Source organism: Oncorhynchus mykiss, chromosome 12, assembly GCF_057628025.1.
Source record: "Oncorhynchus mykiss isolate SJ-2025 chromosome 12, ASM5762802v1, whole genome shotgun sequence".
Taxonomy (NCBI): Eukaryota; Metazoa; Chordata; class Actinopteri; order Salmoniformes; family Salmonidae; genus Oncorhynchus; species Oncorhynchus mykiss.
Genome location: NC_143033.1, coordinates 71,758,337 through 71,779,162, shown reverse-complemented (window position 1 = coordinate 71,779,162; position 20,826 = coordinate 71,758,337). Strand labels below are relative to the sequence as shown.

The window sequence follows — 20,826 nt, the reverse complement described above, 5'->3', positions numbered from 1 at the left end:
CTCTTTGACCCTGGTCCTCGAGCCTTTTAGGTGACTTGTTTACAACAACGTCATCAGTTGCTGCTCTGCTCAACCCAGATGTTATCGCTCTCTTCAGGTCAAGTATAAATTCACCCGGTTTCTTATTACACTATGTGCTATTTATAGATGCATTGTGTCTCTTAGAAAATGTAGCCTCCACGATGAGTCGAGTTCTGCATTTCACCCGTTTATAAGGAGTCACATTTCAGGCTAAATCAGTATGGCATGTTTACGAGACAGTACTGTACCATTTCAACGTTTAAATTGAGTTGTGGGGAAATACCAACACTTGCAGTTCAGTCAGCTAGGCACTAGAGGTGACCTGATAATTGATTGTATATGGTAGTTAACAGTGTAAGGCACTTCCATATTTATTTCCCTTTATCCTTAGGATTAGATCAAGTAATATCATACATTGTGTTTTGGGTTAACTTGTAACATGCAATTCCAAATTCTGTTCAGGTCAAATTGTCTATGGTCCCTGTTCAGAGTAGTGCACTACGTGGTGAATGAAGTGCCGTTGGGGATACCCCCAATTTTGCATTACTGTCACTTGCAAACATGATCAACCTGTCATGTTAATTTCTGGAGGAACAAGATTAATTATGTTTTGCTGACTTTCCTTTTAACCAAGATGGATCATTATTCTACACACACTCAATGCAAGGGTATAAGGTCAGTAGGCACAAGTGACAGCCATTTACAGAATAACATTGAAAGGTTACATCATTAAGTACAATATAGATTTTTATTAGTTGGATATTAAGAAAAAAAAGCAGGTTTTAATGCTCCTAATTCTATATTCAAGTTGCAATTCTTATAACTTCAACACGTGACATGATGTAAATAGCCAAGCCCATGAGGACAATGTTACGCAATCCAAACTAGTGTGAGAACCAAAGTCACTGCAAAAAATACCCAATCTCAAATCAAAATGGAAAACAGCTCATATCCAATGCTTATGTATTGGAGAAAGTAAACAGTACAAAACAGTGAAGCCAAGTTAAATTGAACCTGATTGATTATGTCAATATAGAAAGATACATTTTTGGAAGTTGAGATCTCACCAACCAAGTGTTGCCATGGAAACTGAAGTCATCACAGTGCATTACAAACATTTGCAAGAAACAAAATACAGACCAAAGTACCAGAACTGCTTGGGGAATGTTTGATATCATTATTGTTTTTCATAGCAATGGAAAAATATAACCTTGTACAAACATCTTCGATTCTCATTTTAACAGCTTGGTGAGTGACCCTTTTTCCAACTAAGTGCACCTAGAAACCAACAAATGGGAACTGAAACAAGCCCAATTCACTAGTTCATGTAGTTCAAATTATAGATTTATTTCTGAACTGCATACTGTAGGCAAGTATGTGTTTGCTTGTTGTATTTTACCCTGATGAGTAGTCTAAATTTGGCACTCGTTTTCTACTCCTTGCTCATCTTAGCACTAAGAAGATGTCTGTGTTACATGTCAAATGTAGTTATCCCTAGCCTTGAATGATCCTGATGCACTCAACGCATAAGTCCTCACCGATTCTTGTTAACAGGGCTGGCAAGAAAGGGTCTTTATCTACAAGCCCACACTGAAGATGAAGAGAAACAACTGATGCCATTAAAAAGAAAAATGGTGAACATTTGTCAGTGATTGTCTTGCAGGAAATAAAGAAAACCTTCTTGCCAATTCACTCAAGTGCTGCCAATAAATCATCTACCAAGCCCCCACAGCCCTCTCCCAAACTGCATCAGAAATATATCTTACTGAATTTGCTTGAAGCTTTATTATTTATTTGAAATAACCGAGGAGGGGGGGGGGGGGGTAGAGACAGTGAATCCCCTCCCTCACAGACACACTCCATCATCCAGGCTGATCAGCTCTACCCCTGCCACGCTCTGGGGGCTCCATGCAGGGGCAGGCTGGAGGATTGCAGAGAGGCAGGAGACGAGGGGGGGTGGAGACCGCCCGCTCATCCCCATCGTTTCGTCTTCTTTCAACTCCAGCAGTGATCCTTTGGGCGCATTTCCAACACCCCAAAAGTGAGCTTTTTTCGGATTCCGGTTCAGTTCACGTTTGCGTAAAATTTACCATCTCCATTTTTGAAGTCCACAACCATATAGTGCTTGAAGGAACCAAAGTCAAGGGAAAAGTCTTCCACAGATCGGTCAAAGAGCAAAATAGTTGAGTTCTTTCGTATCATGTTGTGTTTGTAATTTTCCCTCAAAAGAGAACCACATTTTGGCAGTTCATTTCGCTCTACTCTGGTGATCCTGTTGTAGACTAATATTAGTTTTTCAGAAGAGTTCTAGAACTAGCCGGCTACAGCGATCCATGTCGTCAAGTCAGAATCAGTCCACGGGTGGCCGAAGAAGAGGGTTTTGGGGGAGGTGGCAAAGGAAGTGGTGGTGGGGGTTCAGGGGTGGGGCGCTGCTGATCTGCCGGCGACTGCTGGAATTGTACTCAGAAGGTGGTGTGATGTCGATCCTCGCTCACTCTCGCTCTCACTCTCACATTCTCAGACACTCATCTCAGCGCACGCTTCACTTCTGCTTTAACTCGGACACGACGCAAAAGACAGAAGAAACTCCAGTGGGGTGTTTTCATTGTTGTCTAGCTTATCCCCAACAAGCATGAACTCTGTAGAGGGAAAATAAGAAAGGGTTATTTGCTGTAGGAGCCAAAGTTCTGTGTTCACATGCTCAATGCATGTAAAGTGATCCTTCTCATAAGCTGATCCAGTGAAATTCTGGTGACTTCACACGATACATGCTCTTTCATGAAATCACGAATGGTTACAATTTCACACCATCTCCGAAATAAAATGGACAAGACTAGCATTTCCTGCATAAGTATCTCCCAACGCAACATTAAAATTCAAAATGTACATTGTTAAAAAAAATAGATATAATTCTCCCTTGGCTATTCCCTTGCGGTTTCATGGTGCCCTAGAGGTGCTGTACGGGTGACTGTCAGTCAGTAGGTCATTAAGGTCAGTAACTCACCAGGCCTGGCTCTTGAGCTTGCGCAGCTCCTTGGTGGCCCATGTGGCCAGCATCTTGGTTATGGTGACCTTGGACCTCCGTCCCTCCGCCAGCAGGTCGTTGATGAGGGGCCGCAGCTCTACCAGCTTCAACACGTCCTTCCCAAACGCCGTGCACAGGTCTCTGAGGAAGGGGGGGGGGGTTAACTAAGCATGTCACAGGAACAACACCTATACATACTGTAAGAAGAAGCAGAGGAACCAGTTTAACATTGATCAAGTCGCTGGGAACACGACTCCGATCTACCTCAACTCCTTTTCAGGCCTCTTACTGACAGTGTCTGTGCAGGTTTCAGATAAATGCTATTAAGCATCAGGGTTTAAGAGTACAAGATCTAACAGACCAGACAGGTTTTCGTTAGATTAAACAAATATTTTAAAATTATAATTCAGTGTTTTTCCATGCATCTTAGCCCAAGCTGCCCCTAACATTTCTATGCTATGTCGTACCAAAAGCATCTTCAATATTATTGTGATCCACAAAGCAAGCATCACTACCACTGAGATAATCCTAGTTGCTTTACCCTATAAGTCCGGCGGCGTTTGCCACCACGCCATTAGAGTGGTCCTCGTCTTCAGCGATGTGATGGATGAAGGACAGGATGAATTCCACTCTGGGCTGCACCAGCATCACGTCAGCTACAGGTAGGACAGAGAGCGGGACAGAACGATACAATGAAGACAATGTTAGGCACAATCATGAGAATTAAGATGGTGACAGATGCCCAATATTCCATCAAAGTGGCCATATTCTGGCAAAGAGGTGATTTAAGGATGCTTGTTAGGAAAATGTGGCACACCGCAAAGTCCGAAAATCAGCAAATGCCACAATGTGCAAGTGTGGGGTCTCGCAAAGTCCAGTGTAGACAATGGCAGCCCTGCTACCTCATGAACACTGGGTGAAATAGACCCTGCTTTACTCTGTGACGGCCTAAAATCCCATCTGCCACAGCTCAGAGCAGCGAGAGGAACAGGCGTCAGTGGAAGGACTCAGTCTCCACTGTAAACACAAGTGCAGGAAAATCCTACAATTGGCATCTCAAGACAATTAAAAGACAATATCAATACCATAGTCAGCAATACGCCAAAATACTAGATCCTCAAGATCTGTAGATTAGTTATGATGCTGGAAGGATGGCGGCTAGGGGACTCACGGTGCACATTCTCCTTGTCTCCCTTCAGGCCCTGGATGATGCCAGTGTAGGCCTCCAGACAGCCCTCCCGCAGCTCGTTCAGATAGTCCACCATGTCATAGTCCGTCTGCCAGGGGGGAAGGAACCAACACACAGCAGGTTAGAGGGACGGAGGACAGACCGCATCGAGGTGCGCAACGGTCATTTGATGAATCCAAAAGGCCCTCAATAAGAGTAACTGGTCAATTAACACATTTTGCTAGACTGAACCATTGGCCACCATATTACTAATAAACTCTGGAAGAGGCAAGCTTAACAAGGTTGCTCAAGGAAGAAACTTGTGGGGTCTCGCAAAATCCAGTGTAGACAACGGCAGCCCTGCTACCTCATGAACACAGGGTGAAATAGACCCTGCTTGACTCTGTGACGCCCTAAAATCCCAGCTGCCACAGCTCAGAGCAGCGAGAGGAACAGGCGTCAGGGTCAAACGAAACAAGGGGATGCCAATGTGGTACAGCGCGTCTCCATCTGTTCTACCTTGTCGACTTGTGCCTGCGACGCCTGCTGCAGCGTGTCCAGGACGATCTCCAGGTACTTCTTGAACTCTCCTCCGATGGCCAGGGCAATGTCTCCGAACACCGACAGGATCTGAGGCTTCACCGACCGGTGCACATTCTCATTCTGCGGGGGGGGCAACACCCACGTCCTTAGTACTGGTGACAAACTGCATTAGTGTCCACAAGACTTAACCTACTAAACAAAGACAGTTGGAATTAGAAACATTTTCTTTCTGATAAAACCTATTTTTTTTGGTGTCCACGATCAGCTTGACACGAAGGCATTTGCATGTCTCTACAAAATAACCGATCCATAAAACTGAGGCTGTAAATCTGCAATACGACTCAAGTGTATGGTCCTGCACATTCCAGGACCAATAATGGCAGCCTCGTCATTACCAACACAGGTGGCAGAAACTAAAGTGCAACTCACCCCCAGGTTCTCCAGCAGGAGCTGCATAATCTCGTCGCAGTAAGGCAGGATGTTGGACATCAGGGCCCGGCACAGGTCACACACCAGGCCCACCGCGGCCAGACACACCTGGCGAGGGAGAGAGAGAGGGAAGGGTGGGTGAGTGAGTGAGCGTTGTAGCTAGGTGAAATAATCAAGTGTTGACTCTTACAGCAAGCATTACTAGAACTTAGCTACTAAAGCAGTGCATTTCAAGTGTTGGGTCCAGCAAAGTCCAGTGTAGATAATGGCAGCCCTGCTACCTCATGAACACTGGGTGAAATAGACCCTGCTTGACTCTGTGACGAACTAAAATCCCAGCTGCCACAGCTCAGAGCAGCGAGAGGAACAGGCGTCAGGGGAAGGGAGGACAATTTATTTTATTTGTTTTGCTTTAAGAGATTAACATGAATATAAATCCTTGAAAAAAAAAAAAAAAACATAGAACCCACTTGATATTCTGCGTAATTCTTCAATCCAATTCCCAGGAAGGGTTTAAAGGCATCCATGTATTTCTGAAAGTCAGCACCCAATACTGAGGAAACATACAAGACATTACAGAACAACATGGTTACATGCACACAATAATACGATTGTGAACAGTAGGATTAATGACAATTAACATTTCAAATGCTTTGCAAGAAGAATATCCTGTACATATGGCCATATCTAAATTCCGTCTCCTTGACGGCACTTTGATCAAATGTAGAAATCTTTTGATCTTCAATCAAAATAAGCTTTCTCCCATGGCGACCATGTTATTTTTGGGAAAACTATTTGAGTCGGAGTTTCGGACAAAGTTTCGATTGAAAACTAGTTCTAAGATTCATACTTTGAGTTTGTCCAAACTCAGGCATTCGAGGGAGGCTTGAGTTGCTGGTGCTAGCACAAGCACAGATCAAACACACAGCTGGAACACCGACTGAGCCGTTTCTAAAGCCTAATCTTTCAGAGAGATACCTGGGTTTTCTGAGCTGTTTTAATAGGCTTATGTTGACTTTGATCGTGACCGTACAGTGATTAAGATCAGCAGAGTACGGTGTTTATATGACCAAAGCCATAACACCACATGTTTAGTGTGCATGTAAACGTGCTCAGTGAGGCATGTGACACTGGACATGCGACACACCATATACATACTGTAAGATGCGTGGAAATCAGTTTAACATTGACCAAGTGGCTGGAAACAGGTCTCAGATAAATCCTATTAAACATCAGGGTTTTCAGCGTTTTGAGTACAAGATTTTTCATCACAGACCAGATACGAGGTTTTACGGCTTAGATTCACAAGGGTGTGGGTAGAAAACCTGTGTGTGTGTGACTTATGTAAAACAAAACTAAGTTTAAAAAACTTTAAATTAACCCATCCACTACAGTGTGACAGTTTTAAACGGCTCACCTTCCACCAAGGTTGAGACGGCCATGAGTGCATCCTCCTGTACGCCCCCGGAGCCGGCAGTGTTCTGGAACATTCTGAGCAGCGAGGCCATCACCACGTCGGAGATCTGCAACGCATCCTGGTGCTGCACCTTCCTCAGCACATTCTACAGAGAGGTGGGGAGGGAAAGGGTTAACCTAACATAGCACAGGCTAACTTGAACGTCGTTTAGCTACTGTGAGGAGAAGCGGGAAAGAGGATAAGTCAAACCCAGAAGTTGTTTCCTTTCCTCATAAAGCCTTCTCCTTTCCTAGTATGTTTTCGATCTTCCATTTAGAGTCATCTGGGTTTTCAGTACACGATTTCTCATCACAGACCGATACTAAAATGTGTATCACCTTTAAAATACTCAAGACCGCAAAATATATTAATGGAACGCCCTAGGTATCCTTCTTCTACCTCTTGTTCGAGGAGGTCGAAATAGTTTGAGGGTCAAGCTGAATGAAGTCGACTCGTCTCACCTGCAGGGTGGCACACAGCAGGGACTGGAGGTCGTTGAACTGAATTCTGTCCGACGTGCTCTGGATGTGAGACTGAGGAGAGAGAGAACGCATGAAAAACAGATTATTCAATGGGAGTTTATTCAATATAGAAAAGACTCCAAGCAAAATGTATAATAGTTTAAAGTAGGTCTCAGATAAATCCTTAAGTAAACAGAGGTTTTCAGAGTAGTGAGTACATGATTTCTCATCACAGACCAAAAAGGCCACCCCCCCCCCCCCTTTTTTTAATAGCCATCCATCCCCCAATCCATCACTCCCATCCCGCCTCTCTCGGTTGGGACCTACCTCCATCTGCAGGACCTGCTGCAGGCGCTCCATGATGACCAGGGTGGTCTTCTGCACGGCTGGGTAGCAGTCCTTGGCGCTGTTCTTCACAATCTCCATCAGGGCCTCGTAGGCCGCGCTACGCAGGTTGTTCTGGTGACCGTCCGGCCTGGTGGACACAGAGGAAGAACATTAAATTCACTTAAATCATTACTATGCAGCAACAGCAAAACAATAGTATACAGAAATGTGTACAATTCTTAGCAAAACATTTGGTGCACTTAAATACATAAACCTGATCGAACTAGGACAACGAGACTGGATAAGAGACTCACAGCCTTCAACGGGGTATGTACAGCTAGCTAAGGGCTTCAAAAGGAATTCCTGAGGAAGTACATTTTAACACCATTCTACATCTCCAAATGCATTTTTGGTCTCAGATATTGTGGTAGGGGTTATCCATCACACGTTCAGTGTGGTGCATGATTCCTCATCACAGACTAGAGAGAGTTAGTCTCTAGCCAACTCTAGAACTCCTCCATACAAAATGTCTAGCTTGCCTAGCCAAGTGGAGAGGTTTCTAAACCTCTACAGACCTGACAATAGAAGGTGCCGTTCCAACCCACTGTCCTGCTTACCCGCCTGCGGTTTCTGGACAGTCCTGCCTGCGGTTTCTGGACAGTCCTGCCTGCGGTTTCTGGACAGTCCTGCCTACCTGTCTGTGGTTTCTAGGAGTTTCTGGACGATGAGTTCGAAGGAGGAGGAGAGGCAGTAGGTGGCAGGCTCCTCCTGTTCCTCTGCTGCATCTGTGCCTTCGTACGCGGCTTCCGCCAGGCTGGAGAAGGCCTGAGGGAGGGAAAGGGAGAGAGAGGGATGGAGGGAGACGTTACATTCATAAGAAAACCCATGAATCATTATTTTTGGTCCTAAAAAAGAAAAACATTTCTAGCAGGTCTCAGATATTGTGGTAGGGGTTATCCATCACATGTTCAGCGTGGTGCATGATTTCTCATCACAGACCTGACAGGTATTTCTCTCAACTACAGACACTTTGATGCAACATATTCCACTCGAGTGGGGTGGACTGAGATTCATTGTTGTAATTGAGCAAGTGTCTTTGTACTGTGCAGTATATCGTTGATGCTTGTGGTGATATAAATTCTTATCTGTGGGATTAACAAAGAACTACTGCTACATGTGGAGGCCCACAAGAGGACCACAATGGAAATAAGCTGTTCAACTTCTGGCATTATCCTCAATGATTTTAAATTCATTGTATATCAACGTGTTGAATTAGGTTTTTAAAAACAATGGTAAAATACATAAATTAGCGGCTCTAGCTTCTGTCTCACCCAGCAGACGTTGGACGCAACGCGTGGCTCGGCCCCCAGGCCCTCGATGAGGCACTGCAGCAGAGGGGCCAGGTACACCTCGTTGATGGCCGCCTCCGGCAGCAGCTCACAGATCCTGCCCACCGTCCAGGCCGTGGTGTCCCTCACCACAACACTGGGGTCCTTCATCAGCTCAATCAGCATGGGCATCGCCTGGGAGGGGAGAAACAAGAGCAGACTGGTCGTTAACCACAGTAGTGTCAATAAGCAGAGGGGAGCAGCAATACATGAAGTCTCCCCATTTAAGAGCTTTGAGATTCCATGAAAAGCGCTATAGAAATGTAATACATTCTAATTTATTCATTATTAAGTACTGTTAACCAGTGTTCAAGAGTAAAAAGACAGGCATGGATGGGCAGAGAAAGACAGTTAATGTTAATATAACAGCAGTATTCAGGTGTAGCAAGAGAGGCATGGACTGGAAGGAGCGGGAGGGCAGTAGGCGAGATTTTACAACAGTAGTGCGCCAGACTACAGAAACAGGGGTGGGCAATTCCAGCCCTCGGGGCCTGATTGGTCACAGTTTTGCCCCAGCTAACACACCTGACTCCAATAATCACCTAATCATGATCTTCAGTTTAGAATGCAATTTGATTAAATCAGCTGTGTTTGCTAGGGACGGAGATAAAGTGTGACACCAATCAGGCCCCGGAGGACTGGAGTTGCCCACCCCTCGTTTACAGAGTAAGGCTGGGAATTCGGTAGTGGGATTTTATTGCGATTCGATGTTCCAAACATATTGTTCACCATATGTCTGCTGCAGAGGCACAAGAGAGAGCCATGAGAAAATAGGGTTTGATCAGTCATGGAATTAAGTGAAGACAAAAATTGTCTCCATACTTAAAGATGAACAAGCTATGAAGGAAAAACACAGGAGTTTTGGTGCAGGTACAGCCAACTAACACAAAAATATTGCAATTGTCAAAATGATACGAGTTGTCAAAAATAATATTCCGATACGCAACTATCGACCCCCCCATCATCACTACTACAGAGAAAGTCTAAATGCAGATTTACTGAACTTGTCTGTGCAGGTCTCAGATAAATCCTATTAAACATCAGGGTTCTCAGGGTCTTTAGTACAAGATTTCTCATCACAGACCAGATACAAGGTTCCACTGCTGACATTTCTTGCTTCATATATTTCCGTTTTATAACGGAAACAGGAGTATTTTATTGGACAACGTCAGCTAGTCCCGTTTGTCAGTTTTCTTGAATTTGGTGTCTAGGGAATGACAGGTTTCAGCGGTGTGATTATAGACACTTGCACAAGCTTATCACCAGCTCACTCTGAGACAAGCACCCAATTCAGTTATCAGTTCAATAGGGCTTAGGGGTCAAGGATTTGGGCATAGACTGTGTCCCAAATGGCACCCTATTCCTGACATAGTGCATTACTTATGTGCCCTGGTAGAAAGCAATGCACTAAATAGGGAGCCATTTGAAACACAGCCACACACACACACACACAGCCATGAAAGAACATGGTGGTTCAGCTGATACCACCCTATTCACAGCCTCTCCAGTCCACCCTACTTGTGAGTGAACATGTCTGTAAATACCCGATCACCCTTGCAACAACTTAGGTCTGTGGTTCATCTAAAGATAAATACATTTTAAGTTTAAAGCCAAACTTGTGGATAGTTTCATTATAAACCATATGGGAGTTTAAGCACAAAGACGACAATTCATTATGTGATGGACGTGCAACACAAGGAAACTGAGAAATACTTGCAGCCTAGAGATGACCTTTGCAACAGATACATTTCTACTTGGCCACAAGCTATCCCCTTCCTTGCTCGCCACGCCCATCAGACGGTGGATTGTTAGTACGCATGTTAGTCTACACTGCTGTGAAACTCCACCAAAACTTCCCCTTGGGAAAATCAGCAGTATCAGGAAGTAGGTATCCTTATACAGTGGTAGCTGGTGTAGTTACCTGCATGAAAAGGGGCTTGAGCTGGTTGGGCCATGCCTTAGCGATGTGCAGTTCGCGAACAAGTCGTTCTTTTTAAACAAATAGTTTTACCGACTCGAGACGCATGACTAGTTTTTCCTGGGCGACTGGTTCATTTTTGTCTTTCGTTTTGACCTGCTAGTACTGGCCGCAGCGAGTCCTACCTACCCCTGGCTCAGCGGCTCCAGAGATGTGCGCACACCACCGATCATACGCGCACGGGGAAATAGATCATAAGCGGCGAGAAGAAAAACAAGTTTCGAATTGGTAATTGATCGCATGGTGCAAGAACGACGGCGATTCATTGATTATTGAACGTCATTGACACAGCTTGTTTTAGAACCAAAACATACACAGCCTCTGCTCAACAAACTCAACCTGGAGAATGAATCGTTCTGGGGGCTGCAGTTTGAGCATTGTGCTCAACGCCCACAGAAGACGTTTAAACAAGAGTCATTCACAATCTAGTCCGGTTGCAGCCACAACTATACCCCGTTTCAAATGTATGAAGAAACAATCTTAGTTGTGGGCCTAGCAATCAACCAATGTGCACTGTTTAAAGCACAGTTTCACGTCTCAATCACAAATGACAGCTCCAATAAGCCCCCTACGGTGAAAGAGACGCTTGTAGAATCATGACTCGAGTTCTCAGTTCAACGTTAGGGAGGGGGGGGGGGGGGGGGTTGGGTCCTGCGTGCGCGGGCCATTACAGACTCAAATGAACAAAAGGGCGTCTAGCGAGTCGTTCCTTTGACTGAACGAAAATATCTGAGTCAGTCAAAAGAACATCCCATCACTACTATGCGTAAGATGCAAAGATAATTTCCTAGCAGATGGTCTCCTCTATCTGATATGTTAGTTTATAGCAGGCTCTCTGGTTGAGATCGTATGGTGGTGTTGCGCTCATGGTATGTCTTCATGTCTAATAAAAAGCTGGAGCACACCCAGAGAAAATGTATTTGCGTAGAGGTGCTGACTAACGGCGAATAAAATGTAATAGTAGCAGCATATTAAATACATATATATAAAACTCAGTAATTTATTGGGTAAACCTACATTTCAGCATCACTGTGCCTTCTTCAGGGTGATGTCATGAATGCTTGAACCAGGTTATGTTGACAAAGACTGCAACCACTGACATTAGTGAGGGGTTGTATCATAATTATGAGGTTAATTAGAATGAATTGAGCGAAACTGTTAAAATAGTAAGTCTACAGCATGTTGAATATGTGTCTTCATGTGATGAAGTTAGTCACCTGGATGACGAGGGGTTTGAGCTGGCTGAGCTCGGGCCCCTCCAGGATGGAGCCGAAGGCCATGACGGAGGCGTCGCGGTAGCGCCAGTCGGGGTGCTTGATGTGCTCCTTGATGAAGGGCAACACGTGAGGCACCACATCATCCTCGCAACACGTGGCCAGCAGCATCAGGCACACGCCCGCCGCCTTACACGGGTTCCAGTCGTCATCGTCGTTGTTCTCGTCCTGAGGAGGAAGCGAGGGGGGTGAATGAGAGGAGGCGCATTTACATGAAACGCTATGACATTGAGAAAGGAGGGATAAAAACCAATGTCACATGACAGAGGAACATGGGGGGGGGGTATGAAAGGAATCTACTGGACTTGCACATAGGAGAGGAGAGAGGAAAAACAGGCATTTACATAGAGATGACCTGATCGTGTACACAGGGGAAGGAGATCCAGAGGAAAATAGCATATATTTACATGAACAGGTACCTGTAGCATATGAACAAGGACATTGAGTAGCAAAGGATACAAACAAAAGAACAGATATCAACACAAAGGACAGACAAACTCAGCTAGACAAGTCCAGTGCCTCTCATTAAAGCCCCTAATAGATAGACTGCCATGGCATGTACAGAAACACTCACCTCCCTGCCTGACTTCACATGGTACACTTGGACTAATTATAAAAATGGGTGGTAGTAGTAGCACACCGTCTTCCTGGGGGAGCATCTGTGGTATTAGACACAAAATGTTGGTGTCTGGATGGGTGAGCCCCCCTCCCCCTTAATTCTGACTGGTTGCACGTCTATGCAGGTCTTCGATTTTGTGGTAGGGGTTATCCATCACATGTTCAGCGTGGTGCATGATTTTCCATCACAGAGCAGACAGGTTTTCCTAGGAGTCAGAATCTTCATTTCATCTAAAGCTGGAGAATTCTGCCAGCTATTCTGCCAGCTGGTGTTTCAATAGAGATTTTAATACCAGTAAATGATGCATCCTTATCAATCATCCCTAACGTGTAAATGAAGAGGTTAACGAGGTGTAAAATGACTGCCGCGGGCTCTTCTCCTGCGTACCTGCTTGGTGAGTGTCTGGGTGAGGATGGGCACCAGGTATTGCAAGGCTCCTTTGGCGTAGAACTTGCTGGTGTGCTCCGGAGGCCGGCCCTGCTCCGATGCCTGGGGAGAGAGCGAGTGGTAATAAGCTTAGAGGAATATTGACCTTTTTGCTGTCCATTGTATGCATTTTGCATCTAACAAACCCCCTCAAGGTAAGGATGTCAGCCTGATGGCTGAAAGTAGAGTGTTAACAAAATAACAAGGTACATGCAGGTCTCAGGTAGTGGTGATCCATCAGGCGTTCAGCGTGGTGCAGGATCTCTCATCAGACCAGACAGGTGAGATAGATCATCACTCAGCAACATGGCTAACTGGGACCATTTCTGGTGTTATATATAAAACATATTTACATTTGTGGGCTGAAGTGTTACCTTGTGTTTAGTTTATAGAGTTGAAACACGTTTGGAAGTGTGTGTGTGTGTGTTGGGGGGGGGGGGGGGGTCCTCACCTCAGTCGCTTCGATGGCCAAGTCCATCTCCTCGTCGCACACGTTCGACCAGAACTCGATTCCTTGTAAGGCAACTTCATCAATGTCACTTTTCATGGCTTCTATTGTGATCTGTTCGGGGTAAGGGAGGGAGAGGACAGCAGCCAAAAAAAAGGGGGGGGGGGGTCAATTTAAAAGGAGCGTCCTTGATACGGACTATTGACGTCAGTGCAGGACTCAGATATTGTGGTAGGACGTTATACATCAGGCCTTTTCGGCGTGGTGCACGATTTCTCACCACAGACCAGACAAGTGGTCAACAAGCGACAATACAATATCAATAACTGATAAGGTCCACCAAGACCTTGTTTGGAGTTCTCTGCCTCAGGTACTTCAGAAAGTAGAAGCACATCTAAAGACCACAGAGCAAGACTAAGTTGCTGCATGGGGGTTGCTTACCGCAAACAGTGCTGGTCCCATGTACGTTTCCATGTACTGATAATACAAAGACATTATCTTCACCAAGTTCTGTAAGGCAGCCACTCGTACCTGTGGGAGACAGACATCGCATTCCACCAACATTGGTTAAGAAGATGATTATTGGCTGAAAGCATGGAATAAAATGTGCCAAAAAAAGGTTTTAAATAGAAAAGAGAAACTCACGATACTCACTCTGGTGTCTGGGCACTGTGTGGCCTCGCAGACGACCTGCATTATAAAGTGCCTCTCCGTCTGGAAAACACAAACCCATTCACTGTTACGACAGGCACATAGACAAAGCATTTGAAAACCAGCCTTTTGCGAATGTCTCAGATATTGTGGTAGGGGTTCTCCATCACACGTTCAGCGTGGTGCATGATTTCTCATCATCAGACCGTTAAGTCGATAAACAAGCTCAGATTTGTCCATTTCGTCTTTCCATTTTTGGGGTCACAGCATGAGACAAAGGAGGAACTTAAACACTAACATAGTGGGACACAGGCAGGGCAGGAGACACAAACACACCTCTTTGTCGAAGTTGGCTTTGGTGAACTCCAGTGAGTTGAGCAGTGCGTTGGTTGCAGCCAGCTTGACGTTGTTGCTGGGCTCCTCCTTCCTCATGCCCTGGATAATGGCTGTCAGGATCTGGTTGGCGTTGTCCTGCAGCTGCTCAGGGTCCTACGGCACAGGGGAGGAGAGAAGACAGTTGTTCGTGGAAGCTACGTCTGCTCTGCAGTGGAACAGGCACATGAAAACACAGACATCAAGTTAGTCTAGGTTCGATTTTGAAATGTTGTCTTTGTGCAATTGAGGACACAATGTCACAAGTTTCATATTACAGTAGTTTGACTTTTAGATTATAACCCCCGTGTCCCTCATGTACGCAAGTGTGTGTGTCAGGAGCACTCACTATATCCTGGCAGATGTATCCGATGGCCTCCAAGGTGGACTCCTTCATGTGCTCGGTGCTGCTGGGGTCCGTCACGTTGGCCACCAGCTGGGGAATGAGCTCGGGCCACTGTGTGACGGGGATCTCTGCGCAGGCTATGCCGGCCACGCACTGGGAGGCCGAGCTGGGCCGGTACGTCTCCGTGCCCAAGGTCTGCAGAACCTGGAGGGGAGTGAATCAACTGGTGCATTTGGCTGGGTGAGGACATTGGTTCTTATAGGAGCCACGGGCTTTAGAAAAATAAGTAATTTGGCTGGGTAGGTTTCTTAAGGTTAAATTATCGAAGAGTTATCAACTTCAGCACCTGGATCCTCTTTCCCCCAGGGGATATTTGAATGAAATGATTGCCACTGTGTAACCCACACTGTCACTTAAAACCGTAATATAGACTTTAATATACTTCAACCCCAAAAAAGGAGGGGTGGTGGGGAGTCAGGAGACCACAAAATCCTACTAAAGCTAGAAAGTATAAATAAATCTGCACTAAGAGGTGGAAGAGGAGTTTCTCCTTACAAAGTTCTTGATTTCCCTCCGGGCGTTGGCGTCGATGGCCAGCCATCTCTGCTGGTAACGCGTCTTCACGTCCGGGTCTTTGGAGGTGAGCGAGTTCTTCACCTGCAGTCCTGCGGCCACGCGAGCCACCTGGGTGTTGCCAGGGTTGGCGAGCACCTTGGAGAGCTCCACCAGGAACGTGGGCTGGAGAAAGGGAGAGTGAGTGGGGAGAGATTTTTAAAATGTATTTTCACAAATCAGGCCATAAGATGGTAGTGTTTTAGTAAAACACAGGTAAGAATAAAATTGTCATCACCACAGTCTTTCAGTCCTTGGCATGAGTAAGATTTCACTGCAGTGACACTGAAATGTTCAACAGTTACATTCAGCAACTGAAGGATGTAGGAGGCTAGCAATCAACAGACATGACGGAGCAGGTTCGTATGCAACAGCAAAACAATTGACACTAAATTCCGTTCATGCTGCAGTCAGTGAGTGGCAGCAGTGGCCTCCACAAAACACTAATGATCCATATGTGGTAGTTTTAAATCAGATCTGTAATGAGTTTGTGTAACCAAAACAACAAACTGCTACATTCATACAAGTCCTGCTGAGTTGTTTGGGTCTGTTTTACATATACAATGCATTCGGAAAGTATTCAGACCCTTGACCTTTTCAACATTTTCTTACATTACAGCCTTATTCTAGAATGGATTAAATAAATAAAAATCCTCTGCAATCTACACACACTACCCCCATAATGACAAAGCGGAATACAGGTTTAGACATTTTTGCAAATGTCAAGAAATTTACCGAAATACCTTATTTACCTACGCATTCAGAACCTTTGCTATGAAAATCAAAATTGATCTCAGGTGTATCCTGTTTCCAGTGATCATCCTTAAGATGCTTCTACAACTTGATTGGAGTCCACCTGTCGTAAACTCAATTGACTGGACATGATTTGGAAAGGCACACACCCGTCTATATAAATGGTCACACAGTTGACAGTGCACGTCAGAGCAAAAACCAAGCCCTGAGTTAAAAGGAATTGTTTGTAGGCTCTGAGACAGGATTGTGTCGAGGCACAGATCTGGGGAAGGGTACCTACAACTTTCTGCAGCATTGAAGGTCCCCAAGAACACAGCAGCCTCCATCATTCTTAAATGGAAGATGTTTGGAACCACCAAGACTATTCCTAGAGCTGGCCGCCAGGCCAAACGGAGCAATCGGCGGAGAAGAGCCTTGGTCAGGGAGGTGACCAAGAACCCGACAGTCACTCTGACAGAGCTCCAGAGTGAAGATCCTTCCAGAAGGACAACCATCTCTGCAGCACTCCACCAATCAGGCCTTTATGGTAGAGTGGCCAGACGGAAGCCACTCCACAGTAAAAGGCACATGACAGCCCACTTGGAGTTTGCCAAAAGGCACCTAAAGACTCTGACCATGAGAAAAGATTCTCTGGTCTGATGAAATCAAGATTAAACTGCTTGGCCTGAATTCCAAGCCTCACATCTGGAGGAAACCTGGCACCATTCCTACAGCGAAGCACAGTGGTGGCAGCATCATGCTGTGGGGATGTTTTGCTGCGGCAGGGACTGGGAAACTAGTCAGGATCGAGGGATAGATGAAGGGAGCAAAGAATAGAGAGATCATTGATGAAGTCCTGAGTGCTCTGGAGCAGGTTCTCAGACTGGGGCGAAGGTTCAACTTCCAACAGGACAACGACCCTACGCACACAGCCAAGCGGAAGCAGGAGTAACTTTGGGACAAGTCTCCGAATATCCTTGAGTGGCACAGCCAGAGCCCGAACATCTCTGGAGAGACCTGAAAATAGCTGTGCAGCAACGCTCCCCATCCAACTTGACAGGTCTTGAGGATCTGCAGAGAAGGGGAAAAACTGTCCAAATACAAGTGTGCCAAGCTTGTAGTGTCATACCCAAGAAGACACGATGCTGTAATCGCTGCCAAAGGTGCTTCAACAAAGTACTGAGTAAAGGGTCTGAATACTTATGTAAACGTGATCAGTTTTTTTTATTTATATAAATTAGCAAGAATTTCTAAACCTGTTTTTGCTTTGTCATTATGGGGTAGTGTATGTAGATTGCTACGAGAAAATAACAATTTAATCAAATTTAGAATAAAGCTGTAACAGAATGTTGATAAAGTCACGTGGTTTGAATACTTTCCGAAGGCACTGTATACTCTGCATTGTGACCAATTTTCACTATAAGATTTCATCTGTGGATACCACCGGTGACCCATATTCCAGATCCCACTAGTGGGGCCTATGAGGCATCAAGGGTCTAGCTTGGCGTCACTAACCAGGCTTCCTGGAGATTGAAAAAGTATGTCCAAATATTTAGATGAGAGGAAATCTCTGTCATTTAGCTGATGGATCAAAAGACAGATTGGGTTTAATCACAATGTGGTCTTCAATGATAATGAAAGACAGGCGGGCACCACAAAAAAAACATTTAGCAAGACTTGTACCATGGCATCTTCTGACTACTGATTTGGGTAAAACTCCCTTAATAGTTTTTGATCATCCTAGCTAATTATGTGACTGATCATTAACAGAGCTGCAAACATCGCATAGACATTTGAGGTGCTTAGTGGTTAAGAGTGTAGGGCCAGTAACCAAAAAGTCACTGGTTCGAGCTTGAGTACCCTGCAGAATATACAACACATGTAACTTGTATGTAACACATGGACAATATAGAGTGAGCAGGAGAAAGGGTAAGTGTCAGATGTAAGTAGCATGTCAATGTCGGTTCAAAATGAGCCCTGCACACCTTGCATAACCTAGCTTTTTCTGAGGGGATCTGCCACTGCCCAAAATAGTAAACAGCATAGCATAAGTGTTCTAAAAAGGCAGAGTGCATACACACAAGCACTCATATAGCAAAGCTATATAGCTATGCAAAAATGTAGCGCAATGACAGATTACCCTTAATTCGATTTTCTCTAGCCAGCTAGCTACACCCGCTTGCTTTCTACTCCAAAAATGCAATGACCATCTGTCAGTGGGGGACGAGTGCTCTTGCTCACTACTAAAAGCTTATCAGGCAGCTTTCCGGTTAACTATTAGGTACATGAATATCATACATACACAAATCTAGCTATAGGATTACAACATGTTAGCCACATGTGTTCATATCAAAGCAGGGTAATCCTGATCTATCACTAGCAGTGTACTCGTTTTCGATGCCGTTTTTTTTTTTGCTCAAGTGATATTCAACTGAATTTGAAAATCAATTAAACGAGAATTTGTCGTAATTTAGTTTGTGCCAAGTGATCATGCCGAGGTACTGGATGCCTACATGGGTGTAGCTGGTGTGCTAGCTAGGTAACGTGGGCTAATGCTAGGTCCCCATTCATTCGCGAAAGCTGAGGTGTGTGACGTTGCTGCCATAATGTTAAGATGGGGGAAGGAACGGTCCAGTTGAAAACGCCGGCAATTCAATGCCCTGTCTTTCTGGCGCCAGACCTGAATATGATAGGAATAAATTATCCGTCTGACTGAAATGTGTAGTTATACAAACCAAATTCTCAATTGCCGCCTGCTCCAGAAACTTCTGTGCCGCCTCCAGTTCATTTCGATCTGAGGGGGGAAATGTTAGAGTTACACTATGTGAATAGCTAGTGCACATGCTGGTTAGCCACAACATGAAGCAGCAAAGTTATGTTAGCATACATCTACAATTCCTAGCTAGCTAGGCTACCACGATTAGCAGTGATCACATTCAATGCTACTGCGGTAATCTATTTGGGAAATTATGGGTGTTCATTTCATGATGAGATATTAGTTTGTTAAATGAAACAGCCAATTTATCAAGCCTTACTCGTTAGAAAGGTGACCCATGTCATGCAACATGCTGGCTCCCGGGGATGCGTTGCTCACTAGCGGATAGCTACTTGATGGCAAAGATTGAGTTAGCCATCGAGCTAATCAACTCATATCCAACTTTAGCTAACGTAGTTAGCTGTTCTAGTTACATCACCACGGACAATGCACAAGTGCATACTTCACTAGCTAGCTAGCGTATACGACCTAATAAGGTTTACACGATCGAGTACAGGCCTATTCTATTTTTTTCCCACATCGGCACATGCTAGCTACATTACATAGCTAGTAATCTAGACTGTAAAGTTAGCTGGCGTGCAAGGCAGGGCCGACTTAATTACACATGAGTGGCTAGCTAGCCAAGTAAATTGATAGGTAACTAAACGTATCAACCCAGTAAAAATATGACATCAAAATGACAAACTATGTGGGTGACAACTTTTTCAACGGATAATACATTTTGACAACTGGCAGCTCTGTCAATGCCGCCCAGATTGAACTATTAACAGTGCTAACATTTAGCGAGTTCATAACAGAAAGCCGGATCCGTGGAGTGAATAGGCCGTAACATTAGCAGCCTAGCTAGCAAGGCACTTCACTACTCCCCTTTTCTGATTTAACTTTCACCCGTAATCGTTATCAAATACAGATATATCAAGTTGCTGGCCCTAAACTCTTCACATAACTGTTAAAGATGAGTATATGGAACTGTATAATCACCCGGAGAGACAGTTTTTTCGAGGATTGTTATCAGCTCCATTCTGTCCCAACCACTCTTAACAGAAGTCGCTAGTTAGATTGCCGCGCACAACCCCGGATTTTATTTATTCAGTGTTCAGCCAACTGTAACAGGACCGTCTGGATAAAAACAATGAAAGCCGGTGAGAAAAACATACACGCCGGGTATCCTCCAGCCGATTAGTTTACTCTGGATATGCGCTATTTCCAAACGCGGAACCTTAAAACAATTCGTTTAAGCAGCAATGCCGCTTGTCCATTCTGTGGTCGGGAGGGGAAAGGCCTTGTTTGACTCCCGTGGAAGGATATCACACGCCGCTGCTATGGCATTTTAAAAAAAATAAACTCCTCCCTCTCTCCTGCGCGTGCATGTGTGCGCACCTTGTCGGAAGATACATATATTCATTTTTAACCAAAACATTTAAGGTATTAGCCAACTGTTGTATAATTGTTGTCGAAGTTGTAGCTTTGATGTCCTGTACCTAATCAACCATACAATTATCTGACTTCTCAGTAAATTCTAAACCAAATGTGGAGTGGACAAAATGTGGTAGCTAGCCGAATGGAATGACATTTGACCATCATTTCAGTTGGTACGACTCACGTAAGTAAGTAATCCCCCTATACTTATGTACTGCCTATATATTTTTATTTCCAATGAACGTGATGAAATAAGCCATGGCAGAGTGCAACCAGGATACCGAACTTGGAGGACCACCCGCATAACAATAATAATCATAATATTTGGACAAAGTTAAAATAAATCGTCCCTTAC

The 20,826-nt window shown here is 44.8% G+C and overlaps 1 protein-coding gene and 3 non-coding genes across 7 annotated transcripts; all 4 read right to left on the bottom strand.

The window, feature by feature from the left end:
• Positions 1–1,175: 1,175 nt before the first annotated feature.
• On the bottom strand, positions 1,176–20,585 carry LOC110538948 (importin subunit beta-1). Of its 4 annotated transcripts, none has more exons than XM_036938160.2 (22): positions 20,034–20,585; positions 19,012–19,070; positions 15,488–15,670; positions 14,936–15,136; positions 14,551–14,703; positions 14,209–14,277; positions 14,005–14,094; positions 13,567–13,677; positions 13,077–13,178; positions 12,014–12,238; positions 8,762–8,953; positions 8,125–8,255; positions 7,431–7,578; positions 7,104–7,175; positions 6,604–6,748; positions 5,657–5,739; positions 5,187–5,294; positions 4,734–4,877; positions 4,218–4,323; positions 3,588–3,702; positions 3,026–3,187; positions 1,176–2,660 (listed from the first exon to the last, which is right to left on the bottom strand). In XM_036938160.2, coding segments are annotated over exons 1-22 (2,640 nt in total). In that variant the 5' UTR covers positions 20,074–20,585; the 3' UTR covers positions 1,176–2,659. The 4 variants fall into 4 exon arrangements, with proteins under 4 accessions (XP_036794055.1, XP_036794056.1, XP_090049292.1 ...); XM_036938161.2 differs by having other exon boundaries at positions 14,218–14,277; XM_090193166.1 differs by having other exon boundaries at positions 19,312–20,404.
• LOC118937938 (small nucleolar RNA SNORA79) lies at positions 3,900–4,043 on the bottom strand. The gene has a single exon (XR_005035345.1). It is a non-coding gene; the product is annotated as a small nucleolar RNA SNORA79 (small nucleolar RNA).
• On the bottom strand, positions 4,533–4,676 carry LOC118937940 (small nucleolar RNA SNORA79). Its single transcript, XR_005035347.1, has one exon. It is a non-coding gene; the product is annotated as a small nucleolar RNA SNORA79 (small nucleolar RNA).
• LOC118937937 (small nucleolar RNA SNORA79) lies at positions 5,419–5,562 on the bottom strand. The gene has a single exon (XR_005035344.1). It is a non-coding gene; the product is annotated as a small nucleolar RNA SNORA79 (small nucleolar RNA).
• Positions 20,586–20,826: the final 241 nt, after the last annotated feature.

Bases quoted from the DNA above. Each gene is read 5' to 3' on its own strand.
- LOC110538948 (XM_036938160.2), bottom strand. From the start codon at position 20,073: ATGGAGCTGATAACAATCCTCGAAAAAACTGTCTCTCCGG. The intron at 14,278-14,550 runs GTGTGTTTGTGT...TGTGTTTTCCAG, and splicing joins AAGCCAACTTCGACAAAGAG to ACGGAGAGGCACTTTATAAT. The intron at 4,324-4,733 runs GTAGAACAGATG...CCCCCCTGGCAG, and splicing joins CGCAGGCACAAGTCGACAAG to ACGGACTATGACATGGTGGA.